The sequence below is a fragment of the Macaca thibetana genome, chromosome 1, assembly GCF_024542745.1.
Source record: "Macaca thibetana thibetana isolate TM-01 chromosome 1, ASM2454274v1, whole genome shotgun sequence".
In the NCBI taxonomy this organism is placed as follows: domain Eukaryota; kingdom Metazoa; phylum Chordata; class Mammalia; order Primates; family Cercopithecidae; genus Macaca; species Macaca thibetana.
In genome coordinates this window covers 32149132-32172607 of record NC_065578.1, presented here as the reverse complement: position 1 = coordinate 32172607, position 23476 = coordinate 32149132, and the positions used below count along the sequence as shown (strand labels likewise).

The 23476-nt window shown below is 52.3% G+C and overlaps 1 protein-coding gene across 1 annotated transcript in view; it reads left to right on the top strand.

Moving 5' to 3' along the window:
• Positions 1-668: 668 nt before the first annotated feature.
• Positions 669-23476, top strand: part of TRIM62 (tripartite motif containing 62) — a 35289-nt gene continuing 12481 nt past the window's right edge. The window contains exons 1-3 of the mRNA XM_050795321.1: positions 669-1753; positions 16972-17067; positions 22941-23197. Of these exons, the coding sequence (XP_050651278.1) occupies positions 1346-1753; positions 16972-17067; positions 22941-23197 (761 nt within the window). The 5' untranslated portion in view covers positions 669-1345. The remainder of the gene's footprint in view (positions 1754-16971; positions 17068-22940; positions 23198-23476) is intronic.

The window sequence follows — 23476 nt, the reverse complement described above, 5'->3', positions numbered from 1 at the left end:
TTGCACTTCCTTCACTTCGCTCTCCCCTTTCACGCCTCTATGCTTTTGCACAGGCTGTCTCCTCTGCCTAGAAATCCCTTATCCCCTCTCCATCTGGCACACAAGACAAATTTTCCTATTGCTTTTCCTCCCTCTCTCCTGCACCACCCCTCACCCCTTACACACACACACACACACACACACACACAGCACTCCAGAATTGTTTGCCAATGGAGCAGCCTCCGGGGCCAGATGTTAGCCAGGGCTTTCCAAACTTCTCCCCAAGCACTCCTTAAGAAAGTGAAGAGGAAATGGAACCCCAGGGCTTAGGAGTGTGAGGTCCTTGAACTTGCTCTAAGCAAGCGGGACATTTCAAGAGTTTTATCTTTATATTTTATGCAGAAATTGTATTCCAAACATATTCTTGTTCATTTTAATACAAAATATGATTTTTTTCTACATCTTCAAATCAATGATCCAGAAAGATGCTCCTTGTTTATTTGTCGTGCTCTCAAATTAGCTGCTGTCCCTGCTCCACCTCGCCGCGGGGACCCTAAGCGAGACCTGGATGCAGTTCCAAGTACACACCCCAAGGAACAGCTGGGGAGCTGGAGGATGGTGGGGGCGGGGCGGAGGTCAACTGGCTGGCGGCCCCGCCCCTCCCCCGCCCGCTGCGGGGGCGGAGTTGCTTGGGTCCCGCCTACGGGGGCGGGGAGGTAGCCGCGGCCACCGGCAGCTCAGATTCGGCTGGTTCCGGGTTGAGAGGCTGCGCTGGACCGAAGCGGTGGCTGCTAAGCCCGCTGGGGTAAGGGTCCGCGCTGGGCCAGGGTTTGGGGCCGGGATCCGGCAGCTGAGCGGGCCGGCACCCCTCCTCTTCTCTGCCGGTCACAGCCAATGTACGGCTCGGCCTGGCTGCCCCCTCCCCCAGGATTCCCCATCCCTAGCTTCTCGCCCTCCCCCCAAAGCCCCCACCCCGGGATTTCGACCCCTTCAAGGGATCCACCCCTCTCCGGGATCCCCTTCTCCCAGCTCCTATCCCTTAGGACTGCCCCGCCCCCTAGAACCTCCCCGCCAAGATCTCCGTCCCTCAGCCGCTCACGGCCTCCTCCCAGCGTCCATTGACTTGAGCTCCCCACTACCTCTAGACCGCACTCCCGGGCTGGCGTCCCAGGGAGTCTCAGCCGCGCACCCCTTCCTCGCGTTACCCTCCTTCCGGACAGCACCCCCTCCCTTCTCCAGTAGCTCCTACCCCTGCCTGTGCGGGCCTCGTCCCCGCGCCCAGCCCTCGGTGCTGCCTCCAACAGCGCCGCACTCTCTCAGTCGCCCCCCTGCCCCTCGGGCCCCCCTCTCTGCCGCCCCCGGCGCCATGGCGTGCAGCCTCAAGGACGAGCTGCTGTGCTCCATCTGCCTGAGCATCTACCAGGACCCGGTGAGCCTGGGCTGCGAGCACTACTTCTGCCGCCGCTGCATCACCGAGCACTGGGTGCGGCAGGAGGCGCAGGGCGCCCGCGACTGCCCCGAGTGCCGCCGCACGTTCGCCGAGCCCGCGCTGGCGCCCAGCCTCAAGCTGGCCAACATCGTGGAGCGCTACAGCGCCTTCCCGCTGGACGCCATCCTCAACGCGCGCCGCGCCGCGCGACCCTGCCAGGCGCACGACAAGGTCAAGCTCTTCTGCCTCACGGACCGCGCGCTGCTCTGCTTCTTCTGCGACGAACCCGCGCTGCACGAGCAGCACCAGGTCACCGGCATCGACGACGCCTTCGAGGAGCTGCAGGTGCGCTGCTCGGCCGGCCTGGGGCAGGGGCGGGGCCGGGCTGGAGGTGGGGTCGGGCCGGGGGTGGGGTCAGGGCTGGATTGCGGGCCAGACCCAGTCAGAATGGCCCCGGGGCGGGGCCGCCGGCAGGAGTCAGGGCCCTATCAGGAGTAACACGGAGCAGAGAGGGGCGGGGCCGCCGCGGGGCGGGGCCGTGGGGGCGGGGCCTTGGGCAGTCCGTACCCGGCGGGATCTGAGACGGACCTGGAGTAGGGGCTGGTCCGTGGTTAGGAAGTCGAGGACGCGGATGGGACGGCGGAAACGAGTGACATCAGAACTGGACCAGATACTGGGCTGGGGCAGGGTTGTGAACGAAGTAGAATCAGAGCTGGGGAAAGGCAGGGCCGCTGTCAGACTGAGGGCGAGGCCGCGAAGATGGGTCTGTACTAAATCGGGTAGCTGAGCTCTGGCAGGCTGGGGGTTCTGTGGGGCCGGAGACTGGATCAGATGTGCATCAGGACTAAGGGGAGTACAGGGGCTAGAATGTGCTGGACAGGTGAGGGTGAAACCCAATAGAGGGGTATAAGATAGGGTGCCAAACTGCTTGAGAGGGCAGGTTTGAGTGCCGAGGGTTAGACCAAGACGTATGAGGGGTTAAAACTGAGATCAGCTCCAGATACTCTACAACAAGTTTAGATTTAAGCCAGAGTAGAGGCCAGATTGAGTGGGGCCAGGACTTGAAAAGTAAAGATTTGGAGAATAAGGCCCAGATGTACGGTGATTCAAGAAGGGAGGGTCTAGACCCTAGACTGTAGGATTCTCTATGGGTTTTTGATGACCTCTTTGGCTCTGTCCCCCACATCAGGACCTTTGAAGACTAAGCGAAATGGTACTTGCAGAGGGACCTGAGCATAGTTGGCAAAGAACTCTAATCGGTCCCCCTTAAGACTTCCTGTCTTCACTGACAAACTCCTACTCAACTTTTAAGGGAAGAACCCTGGTTTCTTCCAATGTCCTCTCTGTGAAGGCTTCTCCAAGCTCCACTGGTTAAAAAAATAAAAAATAAAAAATAAAAAGCATTAGAACTGCATTTCCCCAAATGCTGTCTATTAATAAGTATGGGAAATGTAGTATATTTTTTATACCCACCCCCTTGGAGAATTTTCAGTATGCATTTGCATATTAAAAGCTTAGAGAAGTCTTGTTGCAAATAAATCTATTTTACTGTGTTTAATAAAATGGTTCCCAAGCTTATTTGGGCCTGGAATTCTTTTTTCAAGCTAAATCACTGAAATCCGGCAGTCCCATGTTCCTGGCTTTGGGATACTAGTGGAGCACATAGTTCTCCAAGGCCAGAGACAGTATCTTGTTTCTCCTATCCATGGCCACAAAGCCTGGTGCAAGACCTGGTCCACAGTACACACCAAGAAAGACCAAATGAATGAATGAAAGAATGACCAACGCTGGCGTAAGCTGGACCAGACTATGGAGCATTTGGAAGCAGAAAGTTTTTGGCTCAAACATTTTATGAAAATGGAGCGGGCTAACTTGGGAGGTAATGAGCTCTCTGGCCTCGAGATACTCAAACAGAAACTAAATAACTACTTTCCCCTGTATTGTATGGGCTCCCAATCCCTTCACACACCAGTCTTTGAGTAGGCCTGCACCCAGCAGATGCCCATGGGCCTCAGGAGAAATGGCCCATGTTGACCATCGCCCCCTCCCTGTCCCTTTTATCTCGAAACTACAACTGACTCCCTTCCAGTCTAGCTGTCTGAGGATGAAGACCCCATCAGAGGGTGAGCAAGAGCCTGGGCCTCTGGGAGCCTGCACAAGGCTTGGCCCTCCACCCCCAGAGCCATCATGCTAGGCGCTGCTGCTGTCCATCTCCTTGTCTGCGGAGTCACATAAGCAGGAAGAGTTTGAAGGGACTCTGTCTGAAACCATCTGTCCAACCTCTTCATCATGTAGGAGTGGAAAGTGAGGCCTGTAAAAGTGATGTGACTTGCCCAAGGCTACACTTCCAGACAGTGAGAGAGCCAGGGCTAGAGGGCACAGCCTGACCCAGATCCCTCTTCTCTGATCTCTCCCCTCCCTGTCTGACTTTCTAGCCTCTGCTTCAGAGGCTTGGTTCTCCTGTCTGCAAACCAGGGAATCCAGATTACTGTATGTTGGGCTTCTGTACTCTATCCCATGACCTGGGGGACACAGGAGAAATTGAACATGTATTACCTACAAATACTATTGAAATGCTTCATTATTGGGTGAAAAGTAAAACAGGAGTGCCGCTTGCTTACTCTCTAGCACACTGTCCTGGGGTTGGACACACTTGAATTCCAAACCTGCCGTGGGCACTGTGTGCCCCTTGATGAGTCACTCCATGTAAACGCTGATGCTCTGTCTGTACAATGGGGTCCAGATGCCTCCTTCCTACCAGGACTTTTGTGAGGCTGACCTGGGATTACCCTGCTATTTGAGGTTCAAAGGCACACAGTACGGGCTGGAATAACATACAGCCCACCTTTTCTCTTTCTACCTGTGAGAGCTCATGTGCCCAGCTGAGTGAATGCCCAGACTCTCCTCTCTGGCCCGAGAAGGAGGCCTTGCTTTGGTGTGTCCTCCGGGCTTGGCAATTGGGTGGCAGAGAAATCTGCCTCCCCTCTGGAGAGGATGTGCTGCTGGGTGAGATTCAAGGCACCCTCCACCCCCACCTGCCTCTCCCTCCATATGGGGAAGGCTTATTAGCTATTTATGCAGCAGAAATAAGGCTGAACCCACCCTCACATCCCCTTCTCTCCCAGCAGCTGATGGAGCTGGGGCCCTTCTCCTGCAGAATTACAGACTCAGAGCGGGCAGGGTCATGCAGATCATCTGGTGCCACGCCCACTTGACAGATGGGGAAACAAGAGGGAGAGGGAGGAAGGGGACTTGCCCAAGGCCTCGAAGCCAGAGGAGGCTGGGCCTGTACTCAGCCAGAGTCTCCTAACACTCTACCTAGCAGTTGGCCTGGAGCTTTTACATTTATTGTAAATCCTTGAGGCATCAGAGCAGAGAAATTAAGAGCCCTGCTTTGTACTCAGGTAATCTCAATCCTGGCTCCACCATTTACTGTGTGACTTTGGTAAGATTATTTACCATCTCTGAGCCTTGGGTCCTTCATGGATAGTATGGAAGTAATTATATTAGGATTAAACAAGATGATGTTTATAAAAGCTTAGTACCTAACAGCACTCAATAAATGACAGCTATAGTAGGTTACATCGTCCTCGGCACTGTTGACATTTGGGGCTAGATAACTGTTGTGCAGGGCCATCTTGTGTGTTATAGGAAGTCTGGCAGCATCCCTGGTCTCTACCCACTAGATGCCAGTAGCAAATTCCACCCACCTCCCAAGTTGTGACAATCAAAACCATCTCCAAGCATTGACAAACGTCTCCTAGAGTCAAAATCACCTCTAGTTGAGAAACCTGACCTAGAGAAGTCCTACTCAACTTTAAAACTTCAGGTCAAATATCACCTCCTCTGTGAAGCCTTCCCTGACCTACTAAGCACAATTGCTTTGTACTCCAGATTCCATCACAGGGGTCAGACCTGACATGCTGTGTGTCCTTGGTCACGTTACTTTGCTTCTCTAAGGCTCCTTCCCTAAGGTTCATCTATAACATAAGGATATGACATTCCTGGGAAGGATGTTGTAAGGGTTAGGAATCCTTTATCAGAAGTGCCTAGTACCGTGCCTGGCACAGTAGGTACCCCGAAACTATTTTTAAATATCTTTGTTCATTATAAAATTAACATAAGAAGCAGAGCTATATAATGTAAAAGTCCCCCCCATAATCATACCCCATGAAACATGGCAGGAATTACTATATAGTTCTAAGGATTTTTGTGTAACCTGTGTGTGTGTATGCGTGCATGCATGTGTGTATGCATGTGTGTACATGTGTGCACGTGTGTGTGCATATGCGTGTGTGTGCGTGTGTGTGTGTGTGTTGGCGTCTTCCTCCCCACCTCCACTGCTGAGTACCTGGACCACTGAGCAAAGTGGAGGGAGGGAGCCCATTTCCAAAGAGTTCAGGGCTTCTCAGCCAATATTCATTGAGCCCAGTCTGAATGCCTGGGACTGCACTAAGAGCTTTTCTTGCATTACCTCATTTAATCTTCATAGCACCCTGTGGGATGGGTACTGTTATCTATTTCTTTTACCGATGAAGTAACAAACTCAGAGGAATTAAGTGACTCATTTGGTCACCCAGCTGGTAAATGGCAGGGCCAGGATTTGAAGCCAGTCTGACTAGGCCACATATCATCCCTGAGCTGCCTCTGAGGGTTGGGTAATTGTCTCCCAGCCACCCTGCTTGTCCTGTATTGACAGGGCCAGGCCATCTGTCCCAGCTGATGCCCCGAGGGCAGGTGGTTGGGACGTCATCTTGGTCAGACCAGGCGTGGCATCCGGCTCTCTGGCCATCTCAGGTTCCTAACCCCCAGAGAGGGCATCCGATTCAGTCTCAGCCGCCCCCTCCAAGCCTCATGTGACCGTTGGAGCCCTTCCCAAGGCTTCCTTCATGCCAGAGAAGACAGCAGTGGATCAGCCTTGGGCACAAGCCCTGGCAGGCAGGGTATGGTGATCCAGTGACACCAAGACAGCCACCCAAGGAGGGAGCGGGGCTGGGGGCTAGGTTCAAATCCCGGCTCTGGTTTCTTCCAGGAGAGGGGGTGACACTCTTTTACCCAATCTGAGAAATGGAAGTAAGAACTAGCCCTCCTGCTTTATGTGGAAAGAGAGAGAAAGAGTTGCTAAATATCCAAAGAAATGACAGATTCAGAGGTACTTTATTTTGTAGCATAGAAAGGAAGGCAGCTGGGTTGTCTGTGTTCTGGGGAAGTGGCTCTGCTGTTACTTTTCCAAGGAGAGGGCAGGATTTCTCTGCCAACAGCAGCCTCTGTGAGGGCAAAGCTGGCTGGTCATGGTGGCATATGCCTGTATTCCCGGCTACTCAGCACAAAGTAAGTTATGGGGCACTTACTGTGGGCCAGGGGCTTTCTTATGGGCATTTGATCCTCACAAGGATTTTTTTCTTTCCCTACTCCCTGAGTGGGACTGAGATCAGTACCATCTCACAGATGAAGAAACTGAGGCTGAGAGATTCAGTAACTTTCCCAAGATCACACTGCAAGTAGGAGGAAGAGCTGAGATTCAAACTGGTCTTTCTGACTCAGAATTCACCCTCCTTCCCAACATGCCAACTGTCCCAGGGAGCACCCAAATGGGGAGGAACCTGAGAAACCATCAAAGAGTTGACACTCTCCCCATTTTGCAGATGGGGAAACTGGCTTGCCCAGGGTTAGACCAGAGCTCAGCTCTCCTGACTGTCAGTCCAGTGTTGTTTTCTCAGTACCATTTACCTTCCTAACCTCCATCTTTGCTTGAACACTCAGAGTGGATGAGGAAGATTTGGAGGTGAGTTCTGTCTTGGATTCAGGGATTCACTTAATAATTTCTGGGCTGGGCGCAGTGGCCCACGCCTGTAATCCCAGCACTTTGGGAGGCCAAGGCAGGTGGATCACCTGAGTTTAAGATCAGCCTGGCCAACATGATGAAACCCCCATCTCTACTAAAAATACAAAAAAAAAAAAATTAGCTGGGCATGGTGGCATATGCCTGTATTCCCAGCTACTTGGGAGGCTGAGGCACGAGAATCACTTGAACCCGGGAGGCAGGGGTTGCCGTGAGCCGAGATCGTGCCACTACACTCCAGCCTGGGTGACAGAGCAAGACTCCATCTCAAAAAAAAATACATATACATATGTGTGTGCATATATATGTGTGTGTATATATATACACGTGTATATATATACATATATGTATATATACACACATATATACATGTATATATATACACACACACACACATACACATAATTTCTTTAGCCAGTATATATGCCATGGCTACAGCGGGCCAGCCCTGTGTTGGGCCCAGGAGAGAGCTACACAAGACCTGGCCCATGAACTGGTAGGTTGCTGTAACTGAGGCTTGCTCTGTTGAGCTGAATCCTAAAAGATGTGCTGAGTGCTTCAGGCCAGGGAGCAGAAAGAAAGATGTTATGGACAGAGGGAATAAAAACATGCACAGCCTGGTGCAGAGCATTCCAGGGATCGGATTCAAGGCTTTGACAAGCAGGCCCACGCCCCTTCTCTCTCTCTCCCCCAGCCTACCTCTCATTTAATTCTAACAGTAACCCTATGAGATGGATCTCATGCCCCATTTTACAAATGGAGAAACTGAGGCTCAGAAACGGTGCCTGGCTGGGCACAGTAGCTCACACCTGTAATTCCAGTACTTTGAGAGGTCAAGGCAGGAGGATTGCTTGAGTCCAGAAGTTCGAGACCAACCTGGGCAACAAGGCAAAACCCTATCTCTACAAAAAATGCAAAAAAATTAGCCGGGCATGGTTTCATGCACCTGTAGTCCCAGCTGTTCTGGAGGCTGAGGTGGGAGGATCGCCTGAGCCCAGGAGGTTGAAGCTGCAGTGAGCTGTGATCATGCCACTGCACTCCAGCCAGCCTGGGTGACAGAGTGAGACCCTGTCTCAAAAAAAAAAAAAAAAAGGAAAAACAGAAACTGTGCCTAAGGGCCTGGAAAGAGAGAAGGGAGAAGAAGTGGGAGGAAGAAAGGAGGGTAAAGAATATAAATGTATTTACTGCCTCTGAATTGTATACTTAAAAATGGTTAAATGATAAGTTATATATGTATATTTTACCTCAATAAATTTTTTTTTTTTAAAAAAAGAGGCCAAGCACAGTGGCTTATGCTTCTAATCCCAGCTCTTGGGAGGCCAAGGTGCGAGGAACACTTGAAGCCAGGAGCTGGGAGTTCGAGACCATCCTGGGCAACACAGAGAGACCCCATCTCTACAATAAATTTTTAAACATTATCCAGGCATGGTGCATGCCTATAGTGCTAGGTACTTGGGGGGCTGAGGCAGGAGGATTACTTGAGCCCCAGGAGTTTGAGGCTATAGTGAGCTATGATTGCACCACTGCACTTCAGCCTAGGTGACAGAGTGAGCCCTTATCTCTAAAAAAATTTTTTTTTAATTAGGGAAAAAAAAAAAGAAAGAAACTGTGCCTAAGGTCAGAAAACCACTAAGTGTCCCTGAAGCTGGAACTTGAACTCAGGTTATCTGAGTGTGACCAGGGACAGGCATGGAGGTGAGCACACATTCAGGTAGTTCGTTGTAGCTGGAGGGGAGGGTGTGGCAGGAGGAGGTAAGAATGGAAAAGTGAGGCTTGACCAGCACAGGAAGGGCTTTGAATGCTTGAATGTACACACACATGCACACACATGCACACACACAAGTACGCATATACACATGCATGCGCACACAAGCTCACACACGCATATGCATGCACCCACCAAGCTTGATCTTTAACATGCTAGGAAGCCAGAAACAGATGTGAGCAGGCAAGTGCAGCCCGGCCAGGTCTGTATTATGGACCAAGCACTCTGGGGCAGTGTGCCAGGGGAGCTGGTGGGAGACCCTAGAAGCAGGGAGTGGCCAGATGTTGCCAGAGATTGTGTGGCTCAGAATTGCACAGGGAGGGTCGGGGCTTGAAGATATAGAAGAATTCCAGTCTGTTGGGAGGACCAGGAGCATCCGGTTCTAGGTATAGATGAAAGACTGGGGCTGGGGTAGGAAAGAGAGAGGCAAGTTCAAGTTTGTCACGGTCAGGTTTCTGGCATCCTTGGGTCAGAGAGGGAAAGAGAGCAGTACCCAGGCATGGAGAAGAGGAGAGGCTTGAGCACCTACTGTGTGCAGCACCATGCTGGACCATGTCATAGGAGCCATCTCACTTAGCCTTCATCACAACACTGTGAAAGCTTGTGGAGGTGAGCCCTGAGCAAAAGTCATGCAGTCAGGATTTGAACACAGGCTTTTCTGATGAAGAGGCCCTGAAGCCAGAGCCGAGATGGCTTTCCACAGCTGCTTTGTCCCCCGGGCCAGAGGGAGGGATGGCCTCACAGCAGGAGAGATCTGGCCTTGGGAACATTTGAGCCCTGCCTCTCTGTGCCCCCCAACTCCTCTGTTGCCCCAGTCCTGGCTTCTTCATACCAATTAAGAGCCCCAGAGCCTCAAACTGGCATATTTGCATAACTGTGTGCTCAGGGCTGCGCAGACTCCACAGCCCCACCCTCTGAGGTGTGTCCTCCACAGTCACCTCATCCTGCCCTGCCCGCCCCCGCTCTGATGGGGCCCTGTGGAATCCAACTCTCCCAGGCTGACATTCAAGGCCTCCTCCAGTATCCACCCCTACCCTAGCTAGCCCCAACTGGCCTTTCCAGCTTGTGACTCCACCCACCTGTCACATGCCTGGCTGCAGCCATCCCCAACCACCCCCACTTCCTGCACATGTAAGGGTGGGCCCCTACCCAACCTGTTCTCCCCACCTGCAATGCCCTGGCCCATCCTGGAGACTTGAAGGAACCCTGGCCATCCATCTTCCTTTGTCCTTCCATCAGAAATAAACTCCTTCCTTGAAGCTCCCCTAGTTCTGAGTCTCAACTTTACATATAGTTACTATGATGATAATGACAACTAGTATTGATTGAGCTCACCCTGTACGTCATGTCAGTCATTTCATTCACAGAGTAAGCCTATGGAGCAGGTACTGTTAGGCCTTACTTAACAGATTTGAGGCCCGGCGCCATGGCTGATGCCTGTAATCCCAGCACTTTGGGAGGCCAAGGTAGGCGGATCACTTGAGGTCAGGAGTTCAAGACCAGCCTGGCCAACATGGCGAAACCCTATCTCTACTAGAAATACAAACCTACAAAAATTAGCCGGGCATTGTGGCGGGCACCTATAATCCCAGCTACTCAGGAGGCTGAAGCAGGAGAATCACTTGAACCTGGGAGGCAGAGGTTGCAGTGAGCCAAGATCGCACCACTACACTCCAGCCTGGGTGACAGAGCAAGATTCTGTCTTAAAAAAAAAAAAAAAAAAAAAAAAACCTTACTTTACAGATTTGGAAACCAAGGTGGAGGGAGGGCGCCGTGAGCACAGCCAGGTGTTGTCAGCTGTACTGGATCCTAGCAGGCCCTCCATGTTTATCCTGTTCTTCTTTGTATTTTACCTATTCAAGTTTCTTCCTCCTTCCTCCTCAACTAACTGCAAATTCTTCAAGGACCATGTATAGACCCTCCCCTGGAGCGGCCAGCACAAAGCCTGACACTCACTGGGTACTCAGAAATTTTTGCTGCATTGACTTGCATGGGAGGTAGGGAGGCCAAGAGATTTTGAACATGGATTTTTGGAGCCACTGAGAGCCTCCCCTCTGCCCTTACTAGCTGTGTGAACTTAGGCAACTGCCTAACCTCACTGACCCTCAATTTCCCCCTCTGTGAGATGGGTGCAATAAAGACACTACTAACCTTATGAATTGTTGTGAGAATTAGGTCGACAAGATGCCTGTGAAATTAAAACCCAAACCACACCCGCCTCCAGCCCCTCTGGTCCTGCATCTTTGCGGTTACCGGGTGTCCTTCCTCAGGGTTAAGCTCTATCACTTGGGAGTTTATCAGGCTCCAGTTTCCTGTGTGACCTCTCTGCTGGAATAAAATTTCCAGTTTGTTCTCCTCTGTCAAGCTGTGTGTGGCCGTGGGCCAGTCGGTCCCTTCCCTTGGGCCTGTGTTTCCTGTCCTGGCAATCCAAGGGGTTGGACCAGATGGTCCCTGCAGCCTCTTCCTGCTCTGGCCATCTGAGAAGGGAAGGAGGGGCCACCTGGACACAGTGAGGGATGAAAACACAAAGAAGCGACTAGGAAGCCGCATACGGGACACAGTGACCGCTCTGTCTCCCGAGCACCCAGGGTGTGCCAGGCTCTGTGCCCTGTGAGGCTGAACACTTCTTACCATTGTCTCATTTTACCCTCCCAACCCTAGGAGATATGATTATCCCCATTTTTCAGACAAGGCACTGGGGCGCAGAGAGGTTAGGTGACATCCCAGGTTCACACAGCCTAATGGGTGGTAGAGCCATTTTTCTAACCGAGGAAGGAGACATGTTGGAGGGGGAGGGGTGACACAGCTCAGGCAGCCTTCTAAGTCCTGCCATCTGGACTCTAGGGTTTAGTTTTCCTAGGTTAGATGTTCCCTCAGGCTCTGCACCTAGCCCACCCAGGGAACTCTGCCTGCTGGGGGCCTTCTCTCCCCTCCCACCCTTTCAGAGGTGAGCTCTGACCCAGCCTAGCCTCATCCCTGGGCAGGAACATCCTGAAGACTCAGCGAGGCCAGCGGTGTGTGGCCCTGTCCTAGGTACTGAGATTGTGAAAATCTCCCCTTTCCACAGTCCCTGCCCTCAAGAGCCCACAGTCTAGTAGGGGATAATTTTTTGTTTCTGTTTTCAAAGATGGAGTCTTGCTCTGTCACCCAGGCTGGAGTGTACAATCTAGTAGGGGATTTTTTTTTTTTTTTTTTTTTTAGAGACTGGGCTCTGTCGCCCAGGCTGGAGTGCAGTGGCATGATCTTGGCTCACTGCAACTTCTACCTCAGTTAAAGCGATTTTCTCACCTCAGCCTCCCAAGTAGCCAGGATTACAGGCACCCACCACCATGCCCGGCTAATTTTTGTATTTTTAGTAGAGACGGGGTTTTGCCATGTTGGTCAGGCTGGTTTTGAACTTCTGACCTCAGGTGATCCACCTGCCTCAGCCTCCCAAAGTGTTGGGATTACAGGTGTGAGCCACTGTGCCCAGCCTAGTAGGGGAGATTGACAGGTAATCTTGCAATTAAAATGCAGTATGTGCCATCAGGATACAAGTGTGGGACACTGTGCACACAGAGTTTGAGATATGGACTCCCAGGGGAGGTGACATTTGCTCTGGGTCTTGAGAGATGTGTAAAGGCCTGGAGAGCCGTGTGAGCTGCTTAGTGTGTCTGGAGCAGTACCGTCCGCTAGAACTCTCTGGGAGAATGGGCAGTTCTGTGTCTGCACTGTCTGATACAGCAGCCCATGTGGCTGGCAAGCACTTGAAATGTGACCAGTGCAACCGAGGAACTGAATTTTCCATTGTATTTCATTTTAATGAATTGCAATTTAAATAGCCACAAGTGTCGTATTGGACAGCACACATCTGGACCAAGAGCTAGGACTGGAGAAGAAAAGGTTGGGGCCAGCAGTGAAGAGCCTTGAATGTCACCCTAAGGCTTTGTGCCTTTCTTCTCAGACAATGTGGAAATCTGCGGACTGGCACAATGGGGAGAGTGAGAGGGGAAAGCATTTATAGATCTGCCCTTTAGAACAATCACTGCAGCTGCTATGCAGGGCACTTGGAGCAGCAGGAGAGCTAGAGGCAGGGAGGAGCCTGGGGCCACAGCCCAGAAAAGAAGTGGTGAAAACTGAACCAGAGGCAGCACACAGAGAGAGGAGAGAACAAATTCCAGAGCAAACCTGGTCACTGGATTGGCCTGGAGGCGGTAGGACTCAGGATGACTCTCACTCCGAGGTTTCTGGCTGGGATGGAGTTGGGGGAGGGGTGCCCTTCACTGAGATGGGGAATATAGGGAGAGGAGCAAGTTTGGGATCTCCTAACACGATCGCAGCATTCCCCGTGATGTAAGTGTCTGTGTCCCTGACTGTCACCCCAACACATGCACACCTCGTGGCATCAGGTTTGGGACTCCTCCCTTATCCCTGTCCCCATCCCTGACACAGCACCATGCGGGGCCCAAGGTCTCGCCACATGTTTGTGGAATGGGCAAATGAGTGTTCCGATTCTCCCAGGATCCAGAAGGAAGGAGGAAGCCCGCTGTCCTTATTCCCTGACTCCGAAATCAGGGAGGAATTCGTCCAGGTTTCTCGAGTGCCCTGAGCAATGTGAGGAACTAGACTCCAAGGCAGTTTCTTAGAAATCCTGAAGAGCTGCCTGGGTGGCTGGGTCTTCTGTGGACCCACGGGGACCTCCAGGGGAAGAATTGTAGCACTCGGCCCATCTCCTCCACATCTGCCTGTCAGCCACACTGTGTCCCAGGCTGGACAGCCCAAGGCTGTCAGGGGCACCTGAGGAGCAGTCTTTCTACTGTCTTAGTCAAGCAAGATTCCTCTGCTCCAAGGAATGCATCTGCTCAAGCTGCATATGAATGTTAGGAATGACTTTCAGCTGTTAGTAACAGAGCCCTGGCTGAAGTAGCTGCAGTCAGATGGGGTGCATTTCTCTCTCATGTAAGACAAGTCTCTAGGAAAGGACTCCAGGTAGGGTGTGCTGCAGCGGGTTGCCCTGGTTCCTGAGAGCTGATTGTGTGCATCTCATCCCAATGCCGAGTCCAACTACTACTTCACACCGATAACTTGAAATCCACTTGAGTGGGAGCATTCACATCATGGAAATTGGCACTGTTGGGGCTTAAAAATAAAAAAGTTTTTCTGAGACAGCCAGCTTCCTAGCATGTCACTGGGTAAACCAATGGTGTGGCAGCCCCGTAGTCATCAGGGACTCAGGCTCCTTCTTCCTTCTACTCTTCTGGTTTCAGCTTGTGACTTCAGTCTTTACAGTTGCCTCATGGCCTAAGATGGCTGCCAGAGTTCCAACCATTGCATCTGCATGGGCTCTCAAAAAGAGCAGCTTATTTTTTTCTATCTTACCCCCATTTCCATGGCTGGCTCTTCCTCATCCTTCTGCTGTCACCTCCTCAGAGAAGCCTTCCCTGGCCACCCTACCTAAAGTCCCCTTCATCTCACACTGCTTTATTTTCTCTGGAGGACACACCATATTGGTAACCTCGCTCCGTTATTATTTTCCTTGTTTGTTGTCTGTCGTCCCCACTAGACTAGTCTCTATGGTCAAGGACTGTGTCTGTCTTGTCCTTTGCCATATCCCAGTGCCTCAACAGTGCCTGGTACATAATAGTTGCCCAAGAAATATTTGTTAAGTGAATGATCGATAGTATTCAAAGATAATTTTGTTTTCTGCATTCTTCCATCAGCATGTCATCATGAACATTTTCCCACGTTGCTGCCTAGTCTGTAAAATTAATTGAACTAGACATTTACCGAGGCCCTCCCTGGTCTGACAAGCTGAATGAGTGGGAGGGAGGTGGATGTGAACAGGTAAGTCAGCCTTCCTGGCACTGCTCACAGCCCAGGCTGCCTGGGGAACTCAGAGGCCATTTCCAGGAATTCTATTCATGCAGCAAGCATCCTTGAGTCCCATCTCAGTGCCAGGCTGCTGCTGGGTGCGAGGTATATGGAGAGGGAGCAATAGGAGCCGACCTGGAGGACTCACGGGCCAATACGGGACGGAGGAGAGACAGACAGGAAAACAACTGGCGATAATACAATGGGCAAGATTCTCAATGCCTGCAGACAGCTGGACCCTGTGCTGGGCAGCACTCACCTCCACACCCCTTTTATCACTTGACGAATAATCACTGAGTCCCTGGGCATAAGGCAGGGAACAAGCCAGACAAGATTCCTACTACTCTCATGAAACTCACATTCTAGTGAGGAGACAGGCAGTAAAGACACAGTCAAATACATTCAGACAGCAGAAGGTGCAAGGAAGACCGTGAATCCAGATGCGTGACAGGGTATGAGGAGGTGCCAGTGTACGTGGGGTCGTCAGGCAAGACTCTTCAAGGAGGTGGAAGCTGAGTTAAGTTAATGGTACAAAGGAGTCACCATGAGAAACTCTTGAGAGTGGAGGCCACCAGCCAGAGGGAATAGTCCTAGGGCATAGGTTGAAGGTTGGAATGAGCTCAAGATGGTAGAGGCACAGGAGGAAGGCCACTGGCTGGTTGGGAGTAACGGGGGAAGGTGTTGGAGACAGAGGTGGGATCAGAAGGTGCCCCAAACTCAGCAATCGAGATGAATAGTATTTAATGCAGTGTTTCATAAATCAAAATAAATGCAAAAAACCCATGATGAACAAAATTCAACATTTCAAACAAGGCCAGGATCACTAACAGTGCTCTGCTGAGCCACACTGGAACCTGCGACAAAGGAAAAATCAGTGATGCTGATCATGCTTTTATTTAAAATTCTGATATCTTGTGTGTCGTGGATTTGTTGTTAGTCATCGCAGGAGTCATCATGGTAGAAAACGTGTCACCAGGCATCAAGATCATGGTCTCCACAACCAGGCTGCCCGGGTTCCCATTCCTTCTTTACCGTTACATGCTTATCTGTAGGCTGTGGGGCCAGTTTCTTGACCTCTCTATATCTTTTTCTCCATCAGAAGATGGAGATAATAATCGTGCCTCCCTTAGGGTTACTGAGAGGCCCAAGTGAATTAATACAAGCAAAGAGCTAAGAACAGCGCCCAGCCCACTGTAGCCCTCAGAGAATGTTGGCAGCTAGTCTGTAGCATTGGACTGGTGCAGCTTTGGTTCCTTAGAGCAGCAGTCCTCAACCTTTTTAGCACCAGGGACCAGCTTCATGGAAGACAATTTTTCCACAAACCGTGGGTGGTGGGGGTAGGGTGATGGTTTTGGGATGATTCAAGCACATTACATTTATTGTGCACTTTATTTCTACTATTATTTCATTGTAATATATAATGAAATAATTACACAACTCACCATGATGTAGAATCAGTGGGAGCCCTGAGCTTGTTTTTCCACAGCTAGACAGTCCCATCTGGGGGTGACAGGAGACAGTGAGTGATCATCAGGCATTAGATTCTCATAAGGAGCAGGCAACCTAGATCCCTCCCATGTGCAGTTCACACTCCTATGAGAATCTAATGCTACCACTGATCCGACAGCAGGTGGAGTCAGGTGGTAATGCCAGCGATGGGGAGCGGCTGTAAATACAGATGAAGGTTTGCCCCTCCCCACCACCGCCCAGCTCCTGCTGTGCGGCCAGGTTCCTAACAAGCTGCCGACTGATACCCATCTGTGGTCTGGGGGTTGGAGACCCCTGCCTTAATTCTAAGCGGGGATCCAGGGCCAAGTGTGGGGAGCCGGAGAGTGTGTATGTGGAGGTTGATTGTCACAGAAGCCTCTAGGTTAGCCAGAGAGGAGGAGGCTGTTGCAAAGATGCGGGTGAAAGATAGGGACGGATTCTGGAGGTATTTAGGAGACAGACTCTACAGGACTTGCTGGTGGTTGAACTGTGACGGGAGGCAAGGGTTGGAGGTGGGGACAGAGGCCAGGCTAACCCTCAGCGCCTGGCAGTGGTCAGGGATGAAAGCCTGGGCCAGGCGCGGCCCCCGCCCCCATCCCAGCCGTGTGTGTGTTTCAGAGGGAGCTGAAGGAACAACTTCAGGCCCTTCAAGACAGCGAGCGGGAGCACACTGAGGCGCTGCAGCTGCTCAAGCGACAACTGGCGGAGACCAAGGTGAGCCTGGCCCGGGCGCAGGGGCGGGACCGACAGAGATGAGGGCAGGGATTCGAGGGGTGGGGCTAGCTGGGGAAGAGGGGCGGGGCCTCGGGTGTGCCCGGAAACCGGGCTTCAAGGAGCCAAACCTGGAGTGAGAAGGGTCAGGGTGGGGAAGATGGTGGGGCGTCCGTGAAGTTAAATGGGGTGGGACCCACCCCATCGTGACTGGCGGTAAGGATTTGGGCTGGTCCCTGGGTTAAGGATGGGGCCATTTCTCCCTTGCCACTTTGGGTGGAAGTTGAGGCGGGTTCAGGGATCCCCGGAAACCTCCCCCCCTTCGCGGCCCCGGCGTCCTGAAGGGCTGGGGAATGTGCTCAGTCTCTTTTTCCTCTCCCCTTATTAAAAACGCCCAACCCTGGTGTGGTGACACGCACTTGTAGTCCCAGCCTCTTCAGAGGCCAAGACGAGATGATGGCTTGAGCCCAGGAGTTTGAGACCAGCCTGGTCAATATAGAAAGATATCTTCTCTAAAAAAAAAAAATAATAATAATAATAATAATAATAATAATAATAATTGAATATAGCTAGGTGTGGTGGCACATGCCTGTAGTCCCAGCTACTCTGGAGACTCAGACAGATGGGAGGATCGCCTGAGTCCAGGAGTTTGAGGTTGCAGTAGGCCATGATCATGCCACTGCACTCCAGCCTGGATGACAGAGTGATACCCTGTCTCTACAATGAATGAATGGATGAATAAGCCTATTGCCTAGGAGTCAATCCTGAGCATGTCCCCTCGAAGCCCTCCAGAGGTGGCCCAGCCCTGGTATCATCTCCCCTTAAGCTCAGGCTATGGGATATGGACTCTGAAAGGTAGGGCCAAACTCTGCAGTCTCTGGCTACCATGGTTTGGGAAACAAACAAACAAACAAACAAACAAATCTTTCCACTGACCTGAGAAGGACATGGGTTCTGATCCCACCACTAACTCACTGTGTGACTTTGGGTAAATTGCATGCTTTTCTGGACCCCCAGCCTTCCCATCTGTCCAGTGGGGACTGCCAGGGTCAGCCCAGCACTCTGGGACTGGAAGGGCCGGGTGGAGTCCCCACTGTACAGTGACTCTGTGTCATGAGGCCTGGGGTGATTTCAGGCTGACCCTGCTCTGTCAGCAGAAGCTGCAGCAGAGCCTTAGGAATGCGCCGGGCCTCTGGAGGTCATCCTGGGGCCTGGAGACACTGTTGGAAACCCAGATTTGTGCCCCAGCTTGGCCACCAACCCACTGTGGGGTCTCAAGAAGGTCATGACAAACAATTCTTCACAGAACATTCCAGAGTGCCTCTGGGCAGGACCTTCCGTGGGCAACAGGCAATAAACAGTCACAGGATGCTGGCCTCATTTGCTTCTCACAGCCTCAGTTTCCCCATCTGTCTGGTGATTCTGTACCTCTCGGATGATGAGAAGCAAATGGAAGCCTCTCTCTGGACGAGAGGGGAGTATTATGGTCTGTTCCTTCTCCCCAGCAGCACTTTCTTCTCTTCTCTCCATGCCCCATCCCCTCTTTGTTTTTCTCCACTGACCTCTTCCTCCCCCGCTTTCCTGTCCATCTGTCTGCCTCTGGGGGGTCCTGTGGGGCCACGTCCCCCTCCAGTTCCCCCAGCCCCACTTCCTGTCTGGACTGGGGTGTTTATACAAGAAATGCCTATGGATGCTTTGGAGGTCATATTTCACCTGGTGCCTGACTCGGCTTTCCTGCTGTGCCTGCCCCTCCAATGGCCTGGCCTGAGGGCCTATCTGATCTCCCTCCTCAGACCCTGTGTTTTCCTTGGTGGCGCCCTGGCAGGGTGATGCATTCTTGGCAGGGTGTTTTTCTGAAAGGGCCCCAGTGCCTCCAGGCCCCAGGGTGCTCCAAGGGATGTTGTGGGTTGGGGTGGGGGCTGTTTCCTCAGCCACGGAGCTGAAAGGAGGGGGTTGGGGAAAGGGTGACTCTGCCCTAGAAAGAACTAGAATAAATGGGGTACACCAGTTGAGCAGAACTTTTCTCTTTGCTGAGAATCGTGTTCCCCTTCATTATCCTGCCAACCCACAGAATGTCACCTCCATGAGAGCAGGATTCCCCAAAACCTAGCACAGTGTCTGGCACACAATAAGTAGTTATAAAAAAAACGTGAGTGAAAAGAAAAAAAATCGGCTGGGTGTGGTGGCTCATGCCTGTAATCCCAGCACTTTGGGAGGCCAAGGCGGGCAGATCACCTGAGTTCAGAAGTTCAAGACCAGCCTGGCCAACACGGTGAAATCCCGTCTCTACTAAAAATACAAAAATTAGCTGAGCGTGGTGGTGGGTGCCTGTAATCCCAGCTACTGTAGAGGCTGAGGCAGGAGAATCGCTTGAATCCAGGAGGTGGAGGTTGCAGTGAGCCAATATCGAGCCACTGCAGTCCAGCCTGGGCGACAAGAGTGAGACTCCATCTCAAAACAAACAAATAAACAAACAGGAAAGAAAAAAAATCGTCCCAGGTAGGAACTGTTGTTATCTCAATTTTATCAGTGAGGAAACTGAGGCACAGAGAGGTTGAGTGACCAACCTGAAGTCCCACAGCCAGTAAATGGCAACTTGGGAGTTTACCATCCAGTCCTGTCAGAGTCCAGTGCATATTCCAGCTGGGATGTCTCCTGGGGTATCCTGGAAGAGCTATGGCTTTGTGGTCAGCAAGCTGGGTGGGTCAGTAGGACTCATCGGGAATGTACTTGGGGCTCCAGGGGTGGCTGTCACTCTGATGTTCCACTGCTGGCTGCCCTGTCCCTGCCTTCCTCCCTTTCCCTCCCATCCTCTCTCGTCCTTGAGACATTGAAACTCCAGCCTGGAAAAAAGATGGAGCCTGCACCCAGCTCTGTGGAGCAATCTTGGACAAGACTCTTCCCTGCTTCCCTCCTTCACCCCTCAAGCAGTTCCTGATTGCCAGCCTTGTACCAGGCCCTGGGATGGGCACAGGGGTGCAGAGCCGAAGTAGATGTCAGTCCTACCCAGCGGGAGCTTACTCACTAGCCAGGAAGACAGAAAATGTGGGACAATGTATTAAGACTGTTGACAGAAGGCTCTGGGAACATCCAAGTGCCTGAAAGAGAGGACAGTTATCTCTGAGGAGGTCACTTTCAAGCTAGGTCTTGCAGGATGAGTAGGAGTTTGCCAGTTGAATACAGGGTTTGGGTAGGGTCATTCTAGGCAGGTGCAGTTGCAATGCAGTGGCACTAGGGAGGTAAGCTAGGGTTAAATTGAGAAGGTCCTTGAATGCCAGACTAAAGAGTTTGGCATTTTACTGCACGTCAAGGAGCTAAGGAAGGCTTCTAAACTCAGGAGGATCATCTGTGATCCAGTTGGCACTTTAGAAGGATTACTCTGACAGTGAGTTTGCTGGCAACGACAAGAGTTGACTTGTAGACCAAGTGAGTTGGAAAGACCTGTGGGACCCCAGGGGGATGTGTTGGGGAGACCATTGGAAAAATGGGTGTGGCACTCAGGAGACAGGCAAGGCCATCCATACGGACTTGGGAACCATCCTTAAAGCAGTTCGAGTTGAAAATGAGGGCAGGCAGGCTGGGCGCGGTGGCTCAAGCCTGTAATCCCAGAACTTTGGGAGGCCGAGACGGGCGGATCACGAGGTCAGGAGATCGAGACCATCCTGGCTAACACAGTGAAACCCCGTCTCTACTAAAAAAATATAAAAATCTAGCTGGGCGAGGTGGTGGGCGCCTGTAGTCTCAGCTACTCGGGAGGCTGAGGCAGGAGAATGGCGTGAACCCGGGAGGCAGAGCTTGCAGTGAGCTGAGATCCGGCCACTGCACTCCAGCCTGGGCGACAGAGCGAGACTCCGTCTCAAAAAAAAAGAAAATGAGGGCAGGTGTAGAGGGTGAGGATGGAAGGCGCTGACCTGGATGAGCCCCGAGAAACATGGGAGGCAGAGAGGCAGCAGTCACAGAGATGGGAGGCAAAGCAGAACTTTCAACTAGGAGAGGGTGGCCAGTGGGCTAAGTGCTGCTGCAGAGTGGTCTAGGAGGAGCCAGAGGAGCAGCTGTGGAGTCTGGGCGCCTGTGGAGGGCAGCTCCAGGCGGGGCAGGGATGCCGGACCCCATCTTCCCCATCGGCAACATGCCGCTGCAGAGGCCTCCACCCTCCCCGGGTGAGGGGGCTCAGGAAGGCCACAGCAGCCTGGCTGTGCATCCCCAGCCTCTCCTCCGCCCCCCTTTGTCTGCCTGACATTCTGGGTGGGCATGCGCAGCGAGGCTGGCCCGCCGCCAGCAGTTCTTCCTGCAGGCCAGCAGCCGCGCATCGGGGAGGGAACAGGCCCTAATTGAGCCTTTGTGGAGCCTCCCACAGAGCCCTGGGCACTGAACACAGTGGGGTTTCTGACTCCATGAACTCACAGCCAGAATCCCACAAAGTAAAATTGCAGAGGCAGGCCCCACATGCTGCTGCAGCCTGGCCGCACTTCTGTAGCCCGTGTCGTCCTGACGCTAAGCCCTTCCTCAGGCGGCTCCCTCTGCCTGTTCCCCCCACCCACAACTGACATCCTGCCCATCCCTCAGGGCCCAGCTCAGAAGCTGGCTCTCAATGAAGACTTCCAGGAAACGCTTATTAGAATTGCACTCTTCAATAACCAGGCTCTTTCTCTGCGCCATGGGGTGTGTCACATACCACCTCCTCATTTCATCTTCACCACAATCCTACAATGCAGGTTTTGTTACCCCTTTCACAGATAAGAAAACTAAGGTTCATAGCTCTTAGGCAACTGACGTTGCCACAGCTAGAGACCCAGAGCTAGAATCCTTATGCGGGCTGTCGGGCACCAAACCTGTGCCCTTCACTTCTTCACCCTTCCTGAGCCTCACAGCGCCCGTGGGGGCAGAGAAAACTGAAAGTTCATGCTTACCTCCCTGATCCTGTCCACAGACACCAGTTCTTGTTCCTTTGCCAGAGAGTCCTAGAGGTAACGGGACACAGCGAGTAACCACCAAGGTTTTCTCAGCACGTTGCAATTTACAAAGCTCTTTGATGTATGTGATCTCCTTGTCATCTTTCCTTGAGCCCTCTGAATGAGCCCCATGAATGATTTTTTTAAAATAAAGACTTCAGCTGGGCGCAATGGCTCACGCCCGTAATCCCAGCACTTTGGGAGGCCAAGATGGGCACATCACCTAAGGTCAGGCGTTTGAGACCAGCCTGGCCAACATGGTGAAACCCCATCTCTACTAAAAATACAAAAATTATCCAGGCATAGTGGCAGACTCCTGTAATCCCAGCTACTAGGGAGGCTGAGGCTGGAGAATCGCCTGAACCCAGGAGGCAGAGGTTGCAGTGAGCCGAGATCACACCATTGCACTCCAGCCTGGGTGACAAGAGCAAAACTCCATCTCAAAAAAATAATAATAATAAAAGTAAAAAAATAATAATAAAGACTTCACTATGTCCCTGAGAGAATATCTTCACCCTGCCCCCTAGCCCTCACTCCAGCTCCCTCATCCCTCCTACCCCCAAGCCAGAAACCTGGGCATTATCCCCAGCTCCTTTCTCTTCTGTACCCCTCTAGCCAACACAGCAGAGTCAAAGAGGCTGCCCTCTAGATGTTTCTCAAACCGTGTTCCTCACCATTGCTGCTGCTCCTCTAGTTCAAGCCTCATTTTCTCACCTGGGCCATTTCATTAGCTATTTAATGGACCACATAGAACATGCCCATCCTTTCCTACCACCATGCCTTTGCATGTGACATTCCCCCCACTACGTGTGCCCTTTCCCACCCTTTCCTCTCTACGTGTCAAGGCTCTCAATTTCCTCCTCTCACCCAGAGATCACTCCATCTGCTCCCCCAGCCATAACCCCTGACGACTGTCCCCCACAGTCTTCCACCAAGAGCCTGCGGACCACTATCGGCGAGGCCTTCGAGCGGCTGCACCGGCTGCTGCGCGAGCGCCAGAAGGCCATGCTGGAGGAGCTGGAGGCAGACACGGCCCGCACGCTGACTGACATCGAGCAGAAAGTCCAGCGCTACAGCCAGCAGCTGCGCAAGGTGCAGGAGGGAGCCCAGATCCTGCAGGAGCGGCTGGCCGAAACCGACCGGCACACCTTCCTGGCCGGGGTGGCCTCACTGTCCGAGCGGTAAGTGCCACCTGCCAGGGGCCCTCCCCGGCTGACCGTCCCCTCCTCAACCCATGCTGGGCAATGGGAGTGGAGGCAGGTGGGATCCTTAGCAGAGAATTCTTTCATTCAAATCTTCATCAAATATTTATGGGACGTCTGCTATGGGTAGGAGCATGAAGCCTTGAGTATGAAGCCAATGAGGCTTGAACTAGAGGAGCAGCAGCAATGGTGAGGGACACAGTTTGAAAACCATCTAGAGGGCAGCCACTTTGACCCTGCTGTGTTGGCTCTAGGGGT